This window comes from Borostomias antarcticus (genome assembly GCF_949987555.1).
Source record: "Borostomias antarcticus genome assembly, chromosome: 4".
NCBI classification, from domain to species: Eukaryota; Metazoa; Chordata; class Actinopteri; order Stomiiformes; family Stomiidae; genus Borostomias; species Borostomias antarcticus.
This window is the reverse complement of record NC_140237.1, coordinates 8467964-8482643: the sequence shown is the minus strand read 5'-3', so window position 1 is coordinate 8482643 and position 14680 is coordinate 8467964. Positions and strand designations below refer to the sequence as shown.

The window sequence follows — 14680 nt, the reverse complement described above, 5'->3', positions numbered from 1 at the left end:
AGGGGTGAATCGGGGATAAATCGGCCCAAAAATCCTGTAGTCTGAGCCCGGCATAAGGGAGATGTAAGGAAGAGATTGTGAGAGAAGGCAAGGCTTGAGGAGATATGCTTTTTGAGGTGTTCTGGTCTTCCATCAGCCTCCTGAGCCACAGATCGTGGTGGGGATCTGCTGCATGATGAAGAAGTCCAAGTCCAAGCCCATGACCCAGATCCTGGAGCGGCTGTGCCGGTTTGAGTACCTCGCCGTGGTCATCTTCCCTGAGGAGGCCATCCTCAACGAACCTGTGGAGAAATGGCCCCTGTGTGACTGCCTCATCTCCTTTCACTCCAAAGGTGGATAATACACCACACACATGCACGCACAGACACACACATATTCAACTAAAACAAGTCAGCACAATGACACTTCTTGTTATGCATACAAGCACCTTAACCACAGTGTCAGCATTATGTGTGCTTAGCCCAGCATGAGTTCTGACACAGCTGCCTATTTTCTCTAGCATTTGCTAACTGCTGTTTTATTTTTTATTTTTTTTGCATAAAGGATTCCCTTTGGACAAGGCAGTGAGCTATGCCAAACTCAGAAACCCTCTGCTCATCAATGACCTGAACATGCAGTACTTCATACAGGACAGGTACAGCTTAAAGAACATTACTGTAATGATTACAGGAATGGTTCTGGGCATGACGGCAACAGCGTTGCCATCTCTCTGAATGTGCTGTCGCTGTTTTCCAGGCGGGAGGTGTATCGAATCCTGCAGGAAGAAGGGATTGATCTACCGCGCTATGCTGTGTTGAACCGTGACCCAGATAAACCAGACGGTTAGTGTGTCAGCCCAGTGGGGATGGTGTGTGTGATGGGATGGTGTGTGTGATGGGATGGTGTGTGGTTGTCACTTGTTCTGCCTCCCTGGTTGCTCATTCACTCATTGACTGCAGTCATATTATTCAGTCAAGGCCTCAAAGACAACCGAGACAAATTGGGGGGAAATATGTGAACTGCTGCCCTATTACACTACCCCATATGCTTTGGTTTTTCTTCTTCTGGGGAAACCTCACAAAAACATCTCAAGCGTTTGTCACATCCTGAGGCAATCAATCCACTGTAGCGGTGCTGGTTTATTTTAGTCCCTGGGTAAATACAGCAGATAATGTGGAGTGATTATGAGAGTGTTCGGCCGGAGTTTACAGTGATATCACTGAGTGCTGTGACTTGATGTTTCTGGCACTCACTTCCGACTTTATACCCTGACATGTGAGCACTAGAGGGCACTAGAGGGTAACACGGTAGTGGATTTAACCCTGACATGTGAGCACTAGAGGGCACTAGAGGGTAACACGGTAGTGGATTTAACCCTGACATGTGAGCACTAGAGGGCACTAGAGGGTAACACGGTAGTGGATTTAACCCTGACATGTGAGCACTAGAGGGCACTAGAGGGTAACACGGCAGTGGATTTAACCCTGACATGTGAGCACTAGAGGGCACTAGAGGGTAACACGGTAGTGGATTTTCACTCCTGTCCCGTCCCACTCCCACAAAAAAATTCCTGTCCCGTCCCAATCCCATGACCGAGTAAAAAAATGAATCTTGTCCCATCCCAATCCTGGAAAAATAACGAGAATAATTCCCACTCTCATTCCCATTTTTTTCCCTCTAATTTTTTAGTGGCGAGGGAGTCTTCTAAGCAAAGCATTGTTTTTTATCAGCCAAAAGGCTAGTTCTGTAGTCCCTGGCGAGATGTTACAATGGCTTTTGATTTGATGTTCTGGCCAACCTGTCTTTAGATTACTTTATGTTCTGCAGTTTTTTATTCAGTCACACCGTTTGGCCAGTAAGTTAAGATGGCACTTGGCAGTTAAGAACAGTTCATCTGTGGAAATGCTCTTTCACAGCAGTATGTAGCTCTGCATCATGCCTATCTAACAGGAAGAGGAAGAGTGAGACTGTAATCCTCTTTGAAACTCAGCTGAGGTACGGTTTTATTGTCAGCCTCAGTTAACAGTAGAACATAGAGTGATGTCAGAACCCACTGTAGGGATAACTTTTATAACATTCCCAAGCAATCAAGGTAATCATGGCAGCAATGAGGAAGAAGCAGACGGGAGAGAATAGAAAGATAATGGCGTTTATTCATATTAGAAATGCACATTTTTGTATGTAAAAAAAAAAAAGACCTGTTGTTAATTATGAGTTCATTATGATTCCCACTCCCGTTCAATAAATGAATGAAAATGTGTATATATAAATATATATATTAAGCGATTTTGCCGCTGACCCCGGTGTAGACTATATGTCTGCATACTGTATGATGCACAATGATTCATTGCCTGATGGAATATGATGGAAGCGGACGAACAAACTTTGCTTGGCCTTCTGAATGGAAAGTTTAGATACGGCCCAGATGGAACAGTTGATGGTTATATTCTTTGCAAGAAAGAATTACTCAAATGGTACGCAAATTCTATCTTAACAGCATCATCTCGGTGCAAAGCAAGATAGGACTTCTGCAGCAGTCAGGCCAGCCCCAGCTGCTACTACTAGCGATGCGCTTCACCAAACCAAGCTTGCAGAGAGCAGGCAGCATAGAAGCAGTAAATGTACCTTAACAAACTCGATCGCAAAATGAATTTCTGTGGACTGCAGGTCAGTTGCTATGGTAGAAGTCAAGAGCTTAATGGAAGCGTTGCAAATTGCGTCCTCTGATGCAGCTTACAAGCTGCCATCAAGAGGCACAATAGTTCAAAAAATCCAGAAACATGACACTGAAAAGAAAAAAAAATTGACGTATTTGACAAGCCAAATATGTTGATTTATACTCTGACACAGAGAAGACAACAATATATTGAAAATAATAATAAACAATATATGGACTTTCTAAAGCCACCTTTTGTAATGTCTCATCTGCCACAATTGTGTAATGTTTTCAATTTGAAATATCTTAATTTTGGGGCTTTTCCCAGAAAAAAATGATGTGTGATTATTTGCGACTGAATAGATATTACATTATTAATTACAGATCATGTAATCAGTTCAAGTTTTTAATCAATTGACAGCCCTACTTAGAAGCTTAATTTACATTGGAGAACTGCCAGAGTGCTTAAACATGATGGCCAAATTATGGACTTTAAATTATACATAAAATAGGGTAAACCAGATTCTATAAGGTCTATACTATTTAAGTCAAGCACTGATCTGATGTTATTGTTATGTGCCATTGTGTGATTTCTTATTCTCTCAGAGTGTAACCTGGTTGAAGGAGAGGACCAAGTGGAGGTGAATGGAGAGGTGTTTCCTAAACCCTTCGTTGAGAAGCCTGTCTGTGCTGAAGATCACAACGTCTACATCTACTACCCCACCTCAGCTGGTGGGGGCAGCCAGCGGCTTTTCAGAAAGGTCTCTTTCTCTTTTTACCATTCCAGTCCCCACTCCCTAATCTGCTGTTTCATGTCTGCAGGGGCTGAAGGAGCAGGGCCTTATGTTGGGCTTTGCACATGTCTTCCCCTCTGACTTTGTAGGGCCTTATGGTTGCTTTGTAGATATTATCCCCTCTACTGTCCTGCTCCCTCAGCCTCAGCAGAAATAGAATAATGACTGGACTGATTTGATTGGTATGACTGGTATGATTCTGGTCCTTCCTCTGTAAACCAGAAAGAAACACTAGGTTTTATCTACTGCTCTTGGAGGGAGAGGGAGAGGGAGAGGGAGAGGGAGAGGGAGAGGGAGAGGGAGAGGGAGATGAGCACACAGACATGAGCACACAGACGCACACACACCATACAGGGTGCTTAAAAACCTGGAATTTCATAATGGTAAAATACAGTCCTGGAATGTCCTTAAAAATGATAAAGGTGCAAGTCATAGAATATTTCATTATATAAAATATAAATATATGCCTCAACTTTAAAAAATAATCTCATGAAAAATATTAAACATTTTGTCTGATGGCAATTACGAAAAGCCGTGCGTGGGGAAGGGGCGTCTATACGACAGGCCTACACGCAGGGCTACAGGTGCCATTTTCATTTAGCCTACCAGTGCAAACTTTCAATATCGATAGCCTCATTTATAAATCTCTAAAATCGAAAATAATAGCAACGAAAAAAGTGCATAAAAGGTCGGGCTGTAAAATGGGTGAAGCTACGGTTAGAAGTCATATGAAAGGACAAAAGCATTGTGAATTAAAGAAAAGGCTCATCTTTTTGAACGTGGAAAGCTTCTTCGCAGTATGGGTGTCAACCTCAAGGCCTCTTCATCCCAGGCAAGCAGCAGCAGGGGTCCCACGGATCCTTCAGTCTTAAAATATGTAGGGGTGGGACATCTGCCCACCTCCCTTGTTCTCTGTAAAGCGCATTGTGTTGCCTCTGGGTATGAAATGCGCTATACAAAAAGAGAAAGAAGAAGAAGAAGAAGAAAAGGCATTGAAATCATTAATCTTAACATAAGGCCTTAATTGGTATTAACATGTCTTAAATCAAATTTTCAGTCTTTCTTAAAAATGCTAAGACATAAGTTGGATTTGGGTGTCATGATTTCAATTCAAAATCAAAATGAGCTTTCAACTTAAAATCAAAAGCAGGTTTGTGATTCTCCCAGTATTTCTTTGTCATCCCGCTCCTGTGCGCCAGACTCAGCCAAATCATGCCATGAGTAAAAAATAAACAAAGGACAGAGTAGGCCTAGTCTACTTGGCCATCTCTTCCAAAGTAAATGTTTTCATTTGAGCTAGGTGGCGCTCAAAGGTATGGTAAATGGTAAATGGACTGCACTTATATAGCGCTTTTCCACCTTAGCGGCACTCAAAGCGCTTTACAATGGCCTCTCATTCACCCATTCACACACATTCACACACCAATGGCGGTAGCTGCCATGCAAGGTGCTAACCTGCTCATTGGGAGCAATTTGGGGTTAGGTGTCTTGCTCAAGGACACTTCGACATGTGGACAGTCGGCGCTGGGATTCGAACCACTGACCTTACGATCACTGAACGACCCGCTCTACCAACTGAGCTACAGCCGCCCCCGAATCTATAGGTTTTCGTTTGAATACAGTACTGTACATAGCCAAGCTAGTTGAATACAGTCAGACACGATGCGCTAATCTAAACATTTATATTGGAAAGTATTGGTGCATGGACGATCGAGATGACTGGAAATTTTGGTGGAGGGCTCGTCCAAGGATGACATAGAGAGAACATTAGCCTACAAGGTATGGTGTGATGTACAAGCTGCTGGGACTGAGAACAAAGCAAAACACAGCTAGCTAACATTCGTTACTAGTGAGCTCTCTAGATAAAGCATCTACAGCCAAACAGGCGCTCAATAGAATAGTTAGACTCAAGTTATCTGGCTAGCTTAAGCCTTAAGAAACTAGCTAGCTAGCCAGCAAGGCAGCTAGCTACTATTGAACGCCCCTGTTTGGCTGTAGACTATGCTATATCTAGCTCACAAGCTAACTTAAAGTTTTGTGTTGTTCAGTTTCAGTCCTATTAGGCTAGTAGCTAGGTGTGCTTTTTAGGTAGCTGTGTTTTATAGATAATTTTGTAGCTGAATGATATGCTGATATGGTATAATTCAAAAGGTTAAGTACTAGCTAACGTTAGCTAGCCTAGCCAATGTTAGAGTTGGCTAACCCTAAGGCAAGAGAGAGCTTGTGAAGCTTAAGGTAAAGTTACTTGACAGAAAGCGAAAGTTTGACTATCAACATGGAATGGGAACCTTTGTTGGAACGTAACCTTGTGTCACCCATTCAGTATCAGATTCAGATCCTGTCTAGAGCTTGCCTGTCCAAAACTGGCACCCGATAATGTATCAGGTTGCATCCGGTTTGTTTGTGGCCTGGATTTTCAGAGCAGACTGTGGCCCAATCTCAATGTCCCCCATAAACCCTCACGCCCTGAGCCCTCACAGACTTATTGACGTCACCTGGTAAAGTGGTTGAGTGTGAGAGGCTGCAAGGGCTCGAAACGGTATAAAAAGGAATTGGACAACACTTGCGACATCACATTAAGTTGATGCCAAAACATATTTCTTACTATTGTGGATTTGGGACCTTTTATTTTACGTTTAAATCTTATATTGTTTTTCTTTTAAGCCTACATGTAAATTCATTTTGGGCTGAGTCAAATCCCCTTTACATTATCACAACCCTCTGTGTTACCCTCAAAACATTTCTTTCAACTTGTTGAAATCATTTCATATTGTGGTCATACTACTGCCTGCAATTGTTGTTTGTAATGAATCCAAAAGTATTATTCAAGCATGACAACAATTGAAAATCTAAACAAAATCGCATCACAATTTGTGAAAAGTGGGACATACGAGGGTAAAGACTGCGAATCATCACATCTTGTGGCAAAAGAAGTATATGACTTCTGGAAGGCTACAACTCCTAGCTACACCACACCATATAACACCTATGCTACCATTTATATGTGAGGATATGCATTGCATGATTAGAGGACCAATGCAGAGATGATCAAATCACCCATCTTAAAAGAATCATCAACAGTAGTAAAACTAATGAAAATCAACCCCTCAAAAAAAGAAAACCACTGTGATGTGAAAAAAATTGATGTGGGGTTTGTGATGGAAAATATTCTAAAGAACTTGAATTCTAAGAAAAAGATTAGCGAATTGCGAGTGCTTGAATTCAAAACGGACTGTAGGAATATTTTGAGTAGAATAGTTGAGAAGCTACTGGAGAAGGTGCCTATCAAGTACACACTCGTCCAGTGCATGTCTGCTTTGGATCCATGACGTTTGGTCACAGATGGGGAGAACTGCAAAGCTGGGATGAAGAAGATGTTAGTCGATGCTAAGAAAGTTGATGCCAGCAAATGTGATGACATACTAAGGCAATTTGGTGGGTTTATTGACAGCACTGTAGCAGAATCACCATCTAAATTCAAAGACTTTCAATTAAGTGACCGTGTCGATGTATTGTTACATAGTAGCATGGCCAGTAATGCTTCCTACTCTGATATATGGCCAGTATGCCGCTGTCTATTGCACCTCTCGCATGGCCAGACTAGTGTGGAACGTGGATTTTCTATTAATAAGGAGATGGGGGTTGAGAACTTGCGAGAGGAGTCTTTAGTATCACAGCGCATTATTGTTGATTCACTTAGTTGGTGGGGTGCTGAACGTGGAAATCACGAAATAACTTTATTTTGTCTCTGGAGCAAGGCAACGCTACATGGCATACTTGGAAGAGGGGAAAAAGTAGAAAGTGGTTTCTGAGAAGTCAAAATCCTCTATGGGGGAAATCGCAGAACTAAGACAAAAGAAACGCTGTCTCGAAATTGACATAGGCAGTTTAACAAAATCGGCAGTTGAATACGCAGAGAAGGCAGAGTCAACAGGTCACCTTACATTGATTACAAAGTCCAACAGTATGAGGAGGACTGCGAAACGGTGAACTTGCTGTCATTCAGCACAGGATTGAACAATGTGTGAAGGTGTCAAAATAAGGTAGGAATAATTCAAAATATGATGCGATTGGTTTAACAGTTGTTTATTTGTTCCATGTTAGCCTGGCTGTAGCTTTGTCCTATTTCAAGGCGTCAAATCGATCACACAAACACATCGCACCCAGGCTCACAGGCCTACAGCAGTTATTCATGCGTTATAAAATAAGAATAATATATAAAGTACAAAATATATGAAAATAAATACACAGCACTGTATTGGTTATATTTGGACATGGAAATGCTCTCTTGAAGTGCTTGGAAAGTCCTTGAATTTGAAAATTAATATAGCGTGCGAACCCTGATCATAAATCTGACAGTGTTCTCAAACAAGCGAGCAGAACATTTAGGTCCTGGTGAGATGGATGGTAGAGATTTCACCTGCGAATGTCTGGATGAAGGTCTTTTCATGAAACCTAGTTGGGCCAGAAAGGTTCTTTTAGTTATCAGTACTTAAACGTGTGTGCTCTGCACAGAGAACAGTAGCTTGCAGGAGATTGCAGTTCTTCCAGACTAACTCTGTATTTTCTTCTCTAGATCGGGAGCAGAAGCAGTGTCTACTCCCCTGAGAGCAATGTGAGGAAGACCGGCTCCTACATCTATGAAGAGTTCATGCCAACGGACGGCACCGATGTCAAGGTAGATTTGAGATCAAAGTAGTGGGGGAAAAATTGCTTTGACAATGGACATCTTGCTCCGCATGTCGGCTCATCAGTCACTGTGTTTTAGTAGTTGCTGTGAGTTTGTGCGTACATCTGGATGTGTATCACAGGTGTACACAGTGGGGCCGGATTACGCCCACGCTGAGGCCCGCAAGTCCCCTGCCCTGGACGGAAAGGTGGAGAGAGACAGTGAGGGGAAGGAGATCCGCTACCCGGTCATGCTCACGGCCATGGAGAAACTTGTGGCCCGCAAGGTCTGCCTGGCCTTCAAGGTAGGCTGTTGACTTAGGACCATGGGGAGAAGAAACATGTGCTGTTGCCTGACCCTAACCCTAACTTTAACCCTAATGTTGGCTCAGAAGGACCTTGAGGGGAAGAAACGTGCTGTTGCCTGACCATTGTTGTTGTTTGGTACAACACTCACTCTGTTCGCCACAGCAAACGGTGTGTGGGTTTGACCTTCTCCGAGCCAACGGCCACTCCTACGTGTGTGACGTCAATGGCTTCAGCTTTGTGAAGAACTCGATGAAGTACTATGACGACTGTGCCAAGATCCTGGGGTATGTGGAGGCGATTTCTTACCTATGGTGTAGGGATGTCCCTGACTAGTACCAATTGAAACGATTGGTTGAAATCGATCGTGAATCTAGGTGTCTCATGCTGTGTGGAGAAAAAAATAAAAAAGTATAGCTGCAAGCAGCAATAACGGGGGCCAAGCGCAACATCAAAGGCAAATAGCCACTTTTAAGCATTTTGATTTGTTATAGCGCCACACTGTGGCCAATTCGCTTTATCTTTCTTCAGTGGCCATTAGGCATGCTCTGGTACAGTACAGTACCAAGTTTCGGAAAAAGCGGCATGGCGGTTAGGCTTAAACCAGAAATTAGCTCTCTAGAGCCCCCATTGGGATTTATCGGGCCAATAATGGAGGGTTAGCCTCCGATTATGTGTGGTGTTCTTCAAACAAGGTTTTGTGGTGTTCCATGCAACCAGTCAGAACGTATACATCTTCATGTGAAAAGCCACACCCTCTGCAATATTAATTGGTTTATAGTGGCTCTTTTAATCAAATTTTCAAAATGTTGCAGAGATGGAACTTTAGATATTGGTGCTTAGATTTTGTCTACCGAATTTCATGCAGATTGGTGAAACGTCCTCCTAGGAGGAGATAGATTCTAAACATTTTTCGAAAAATTTAAAATGGCGGGAAATCTACATAACTGAAAGTTATGGGTTCTTGAGGCATATTTGTTCCTTGTGAGGAGTAACATATGTGTGCAAAGTTTCATGACTCTAGCTCTAATGGGACATGAGAAATGCATGTTCAAAGTTCACCATTTCAAACGGTTGCTATAGGGCCCCTCTTTGGCCAATTGATGTGAGACTTATTCCATGGCCTCTTTGCATGATCCTCTACCATTGTGCAAACTTTCGTAAAATGTTACCAGTCGGTTATAGTGGCTGCCATAAACTTCCATGGCAGAATAATAATACTACCAATTACAATAGGTGCCTCGCACTTTCTTGCGTGGCTCCCTAATAATAGGAAAACTACCAAATACAATAGGGTGCCTTGTACATTCGTGCTTGGCCCCCTAAAAAAAAAAAAAAAAGCCCGAACAAATCTCGGTCGACCAACAGCCAATCAACCAAACAATCAACCAGTCGACTACATGCAGTCAGCCCTACTATGGGATTTATAGAACAGTTCCAGAGCCCTCTGCCAGGGGTTCTTGGTCCTGCTCTTACAGGACAACGGCCAGTGGGGTAGTGACATTGTCTCATTTTCTCTCCTCTGTTTGTGTGTGTGTGTGTGTGTGTGTTTGTGTAGGAACATAGTGATGCGGGAGCTGGCTCCTCAGTTTCAGATCCCCTGGTCCATCCCTACAGAGGCTGAGGACATCCCAATTGTCCCCACAACCTCTGGGACCATGTGAGTCCAGTATGTTAGGGACACCCTAACACACCCTCTGTACCCTTCTACACCTTAACACACCCTCTGTTAACCCTTACACCCTAACACACCCTCTGTATACCCTTACACCTTAACACACCCTCTGTTAACCCTTACACCCTAACACACCCTCTGTGTACCCTTACACCCTAACACACCCTCTGTGTACCCTTACACCTTAACACACCCTCTGTTAACCCTTACACCATAACACACCCTCTGTGTACCCTTACACCCTAACATCCTCTGTGTACCCTTCTACACCCTAACAAACCCTCTGTTAAACCTTACACCCTAACACACCGTCTGTGTACCCTTACACCTTAACACACCCTCTGTTAACCCTTACACCCTAACACCCTCTGTGTACCCTTCTACACCCTAACACACCCTCTGTGTACCCTTCTACACCCTAACACACCTTCTGTGTACCCTTACACCCTAACACACCTTCTGTGTACCCTTCTACACCCTAACACACCACACCCTCTGTGTACCCTTACACCCTAACACACCCTCTGTGTACCCTTACACCCTAACACACCATCTGTGTACCCTTACACCCTAACACACCTTCTGTGTACCCTTCTTCCCCTTCCAGGATGGAGCTGCGCTGTGTCATCGCAGTGATCCGCCACGGGGACAGAACCCCAAAACAGAAGATGAAAATGGAAGTTCGGAACCCCATGTTAGTGATGACTGAACCCATTCAGTTTTAGGATCAATGGCAGTTCCATGATTAATGACAGCCACAAATGGAACTTGGGTGATTATTTCTTTATGTGAACAATCTCTCCCTTTACCTCTTTTCTAGGTTTTTTGAACTTTTTGAGAAGTATGGAGGCTACAAGACAGGAAAGTTGAAGTTGAAGAAGCCCAAACAGCTGCAGGTAGCGACTGCATGAGGGTCCTGATATTGCCTCGAATATGTCTGTCTTCCTGTGGTTCTAGTAATAATAGCTGTGTGAATGAGTGATTTGGCATGTCTGTCTGGCTGCCTGTCACCTTGTGTTGGCATGGTGTCTTTTAGGAGGTGCTGGACATTGCCCGGCAACTGTTGGCAGAACTGGGGCAGCACAATGACTGTGAGATTGAAGAGAAGACGTCTAAACTGGAGCAGCTGAAGACGGTTCTTGAGATGTGAGTGATGTGTTGATATGTGGGTCACCCTAATTGGCACAGAATCCCACCCGGGGCCTTTTCACTTTCTGGGCCATTTCAGCTCAATGCTTGAAAAGAAGAAAACATCACTTAAGGACACCAAACTGGAAAGCAGTGTATGTGTTCTATTCTGTAGGACTCTACTTTGGTGTCACTTGTTTTGTACCCTGGATTATGTGGCCCCCTGTCCCAAGTGAACTGTACACTGAGACGCAAGGGTGTCATCCTTTGTCTTGATCCTTTTATATGTGTATATATTTATAAAGGAATTTGAAGCATATGGTACACACACACACACACTAGGCTGTCAAAAAAATCCACGTTAAAAAAATATTCTCATTTTGAATCTAAATTTAAGAATTGCAGTATTAATATATTATTACTATTAAAGAGCATATTGCAAGCCTATAAATGTAGCCAGACTCACTCTGCGTTGTGTTTCCTTAATGAACAAGCTGAACGACGCACTGCATCAATTTTTATTGCATCACTCGCCATCTGCATGGAGTATTTTCACAGAAATACGTGGGTTAGTTTTGTGCATGGCTCCTTACAGCTAGCCTACCTGGCACATCCACATGTATATCGGAAAAGAGAGAGCAAGTACAATGGAGATGAGGCTGCGCAAGCTGTGACAGCACACACACAAGCAGCCCGCTCAAATACAGTACATAGAATGTAAAAAGTCACAATACCAAAATTATAACTTTGATACGATGCCTGCTAAAAATATCTCGATACCAATACAGAAACAATACCACGGCAAAAACCTAAAACATCAGAAAGAGTAGGCTAATGGAATAATACAATGTCAGGTGTAGCCTACTGATCTCAGTGCTTGCTGTCTGCTTAGGCGGAGCAGGAATGTGAACTGTTTAAGCTAAATAAATTACATATATATTTAATTGTATTATTTTATTCATTTAATTAAAGGCCCTATGAGGAGTTTCGGGAAGCGGAAGTATTTTCCGCCCAAAAAGACCACATTTCCCATGAGCCTCCCCGTGCACTGTCGCAAACCTTAGCTACCTGAGCCGGGTGTTTTGAAGACAGAACGATGGCCACCGACGAGGTACTTACATAGGTCTTACTAGTAACGTTACTTTTGACAATATATAACGGTCATATTTGTTTGCGCTGTCTCTTGTCGGCGGCGTAGGCTACTGCAGTAAATCGTTTCGTCATTCCAAGGAAGTTCTGGACAACCTGACCACGAAATAATAATCTAAAAATAAACTACATAGAAGAAATTACATTTGTCGAAAATGGACACGTGTGTGGGTAATGTAGATTCACCCACATTAAAATGAGACTGTTTCGTAACCAAAAATAAACTCCTTGGGGTACCTTTAAAAAAAACTATACTTTGTAAAATAATATGCTTTGGATGCTACAATTATAAACTGAAAGTGTCTGATCCACTCCTTTTGATTTTTAGCCCTTTAGGCGTCGCCAAACTCATTACTAACAACGGCACAACAAGGGTCTGGGGACCACATTGAAATAAAAAAATTGATACAGCGCTTCAGAGAATCGATACAATATTGTGTCACGAAATATCGCAATTTTTAAGTGTAGCGATATTTTCTTACACCAATAATATATATATATATATATATATATATATATATATATAATATTTGCACTCAATTTCTTGGCACTTTTGACAGCCCGAACACAAACACACCTGCCATGGAGGGTCACTGTGACATGTTTTTACATCACTCATGAGATGAGCAAATCACTCATGAGATGAGCAAATGAAACCAACATGCATAGAGGTTTAAAAGAAGTACTTGATCCCATTCTGTGTCCTTATTCAACAAGGATATAGAAGTACTTGATACCCTTGTGTGTCCTTATTCAACAAGGCTATAGAAGTACTTAAAGTACCCTTCTGTGTCCTTATTCAACAAGGCTATAGCGTTGTACCTCATCACACACTGTTTAGCCGGGCAAAAACAAGCTGGCTGAAGCAGAAACCGGGCAACTGAAGCAGAAACGGCGTGAGCTTTGCCCCTCTTTCTCACGCTTGCTCCTCACTGCTACCTCTCTCAGGTACGGACACTTCTCTGGGATCAACAGGAAAGTGCAGCTCACTTACCTGCCCCATGGGCAGCCCAAGACCTCCAGCGAGGAGGAAGGTATGACCACATTAGGACAAGGAAAACCCATATCGCCTTCACGTGACTGTTTACAGTATGTTTCCTGTTTGATTGAGATGATTGACGTGCTTTGGCCGGTTCTCAGACACGAGTAAGGAGGGCCCGTCTCTGCTGCTGGTGCTGAAGTGGGGAGGAGAGCTGACGCCGGCGGGTAGGGTACAAGCTGAGGAGCTGGGCAGGGCCTTCCGCTGTATGTACCCTGGAGGACAAGGTGAGATACACACACACACACACACACACACACACCTATGCATTCCAATAAAACACACATGTACAGTACATACCATGCACATGTGCACATACCATGCAGACCTAAATTGTAACACACAGATTGTAAACCGTTCGCATGGCCGTCCATTTACCTACACTCATTTTTTGGACTCGTGCTCAGGCCCTGCAGACACTGCGGTCCTTGCTGTCCTGCGCTTGGCTTGGTGACCGTGGTAACTGAGGCGAGAGCACTTCTCTTAGCCTCCCAGCTGACGGATCCTTTTGCTTCACTACCCTACCCTGCCTTTAGTCATGCCACTGGTCCTTAAGGTCTGACCCAGAGCCTGTGAAAGGCTGGGGGAACGTTAAGCTAATTCGCTGGCTAAATAATGTGTACTGTGGGCCTAGTTACTACTACCATGGATGTCATTGTGGTGATCAAAGGGTGTGCAGTGTGCTGCGAGGCAAGTTTTGTGTTTTGTGACACTGACAACCATACAATAATATTGCTATGAATATTCATTAATAATTTTTTTATTTACTATATTTAAGGATGTCCTGAATCGATCCTGCGGAAACCAACGTTGCCTTATTTTTTTCCACTATTGCTAGAAAATAAATCGTCAATTCGTCAAATCTAATCAATATTTTGACGCAGTGTAGTATGTATGTTCGGAACGCCCTAAAGAGCTCTTAATTTTCGATAATGCCCAGGTGGCCGTACATTATGCCTTACATTACCCTACTAGTCCACACCAGATCTGTTATATTAAGATATCACTGATTTTCACGTATTGTAACGGGTTGATTCTCCTCTTCTGCCAAACTAGAGTAGCTACAAGTCCAAGGGCTGTATGTCCCCTAGTGACTGTGTTGAGAAGGGCTGTGTCCTCTAGTGACTGTGTTGAGAAGGGCTGTGTCCTCTAGTGACTGTGTTAAGAAGGGCTGTGTCCTCTAGTGACTGTTGAGAAGGGCTGTGTCCTTTAGTGACTGTTGAGAAGGGCTGTGTCCTCTAATGACTTTGTTAAGAAGGGTTGTGTCCTCTAGTGACTTTGTTAAG

The 14680-nt window shown here is 43.2% G+C and overlaps 1 protein-coding gene across 2 annotated transcripts in view; it reads left to right on the top strand.

Annotated features, from left to right (window-relative positions):
• Positions 1-14680, top strand: part of ppip5k1a (diphosphoinositol pentakisphosphate kinase 1a) — a 62740-nt gene that overhangs the window by 3790 nt on the left and 44270 nt on the right. For both annotated transcript variants that reach the window (XM_084436710.1, XM_084436709.1), the window contains 13 exons: positions 137-332; positions 544-634; positions 736-821; positions 3242-3396; positions 8006-8107; positions 8241-8402; positions 8569-8690; positions 9962-10063; positions 10686-10772; positions 10899-10974; positions 11115-11224; positions 13304-13389; positions 13496-13621. In XM_084436710.1, coding sequence (XP_084292836.1) covers positions 137-332; positions 544-634; positions 736-821; positions 3242-3396; positions 8006-8107; positions 8241-8402; positions 8569-8690; positions 9962-10063; positions 10686-10772; positions 10899-10974; positions 11115-11224; positions 13304-13389; positions 13496-13621 — 1501 coding nt within the window. The remainder of the gene's footprint in view (positions 1-136; positions 333-543; positions 635-735; positions 822-3241; positions 3397-8005; positions 8108-8240; positions 8403-8568; positions 8691-9961; positions 10064-10685; positions 10773-10898; positions 10975-11114; positions 11225-13303; positions 13390-13495; positions 13622-14680) is intronic.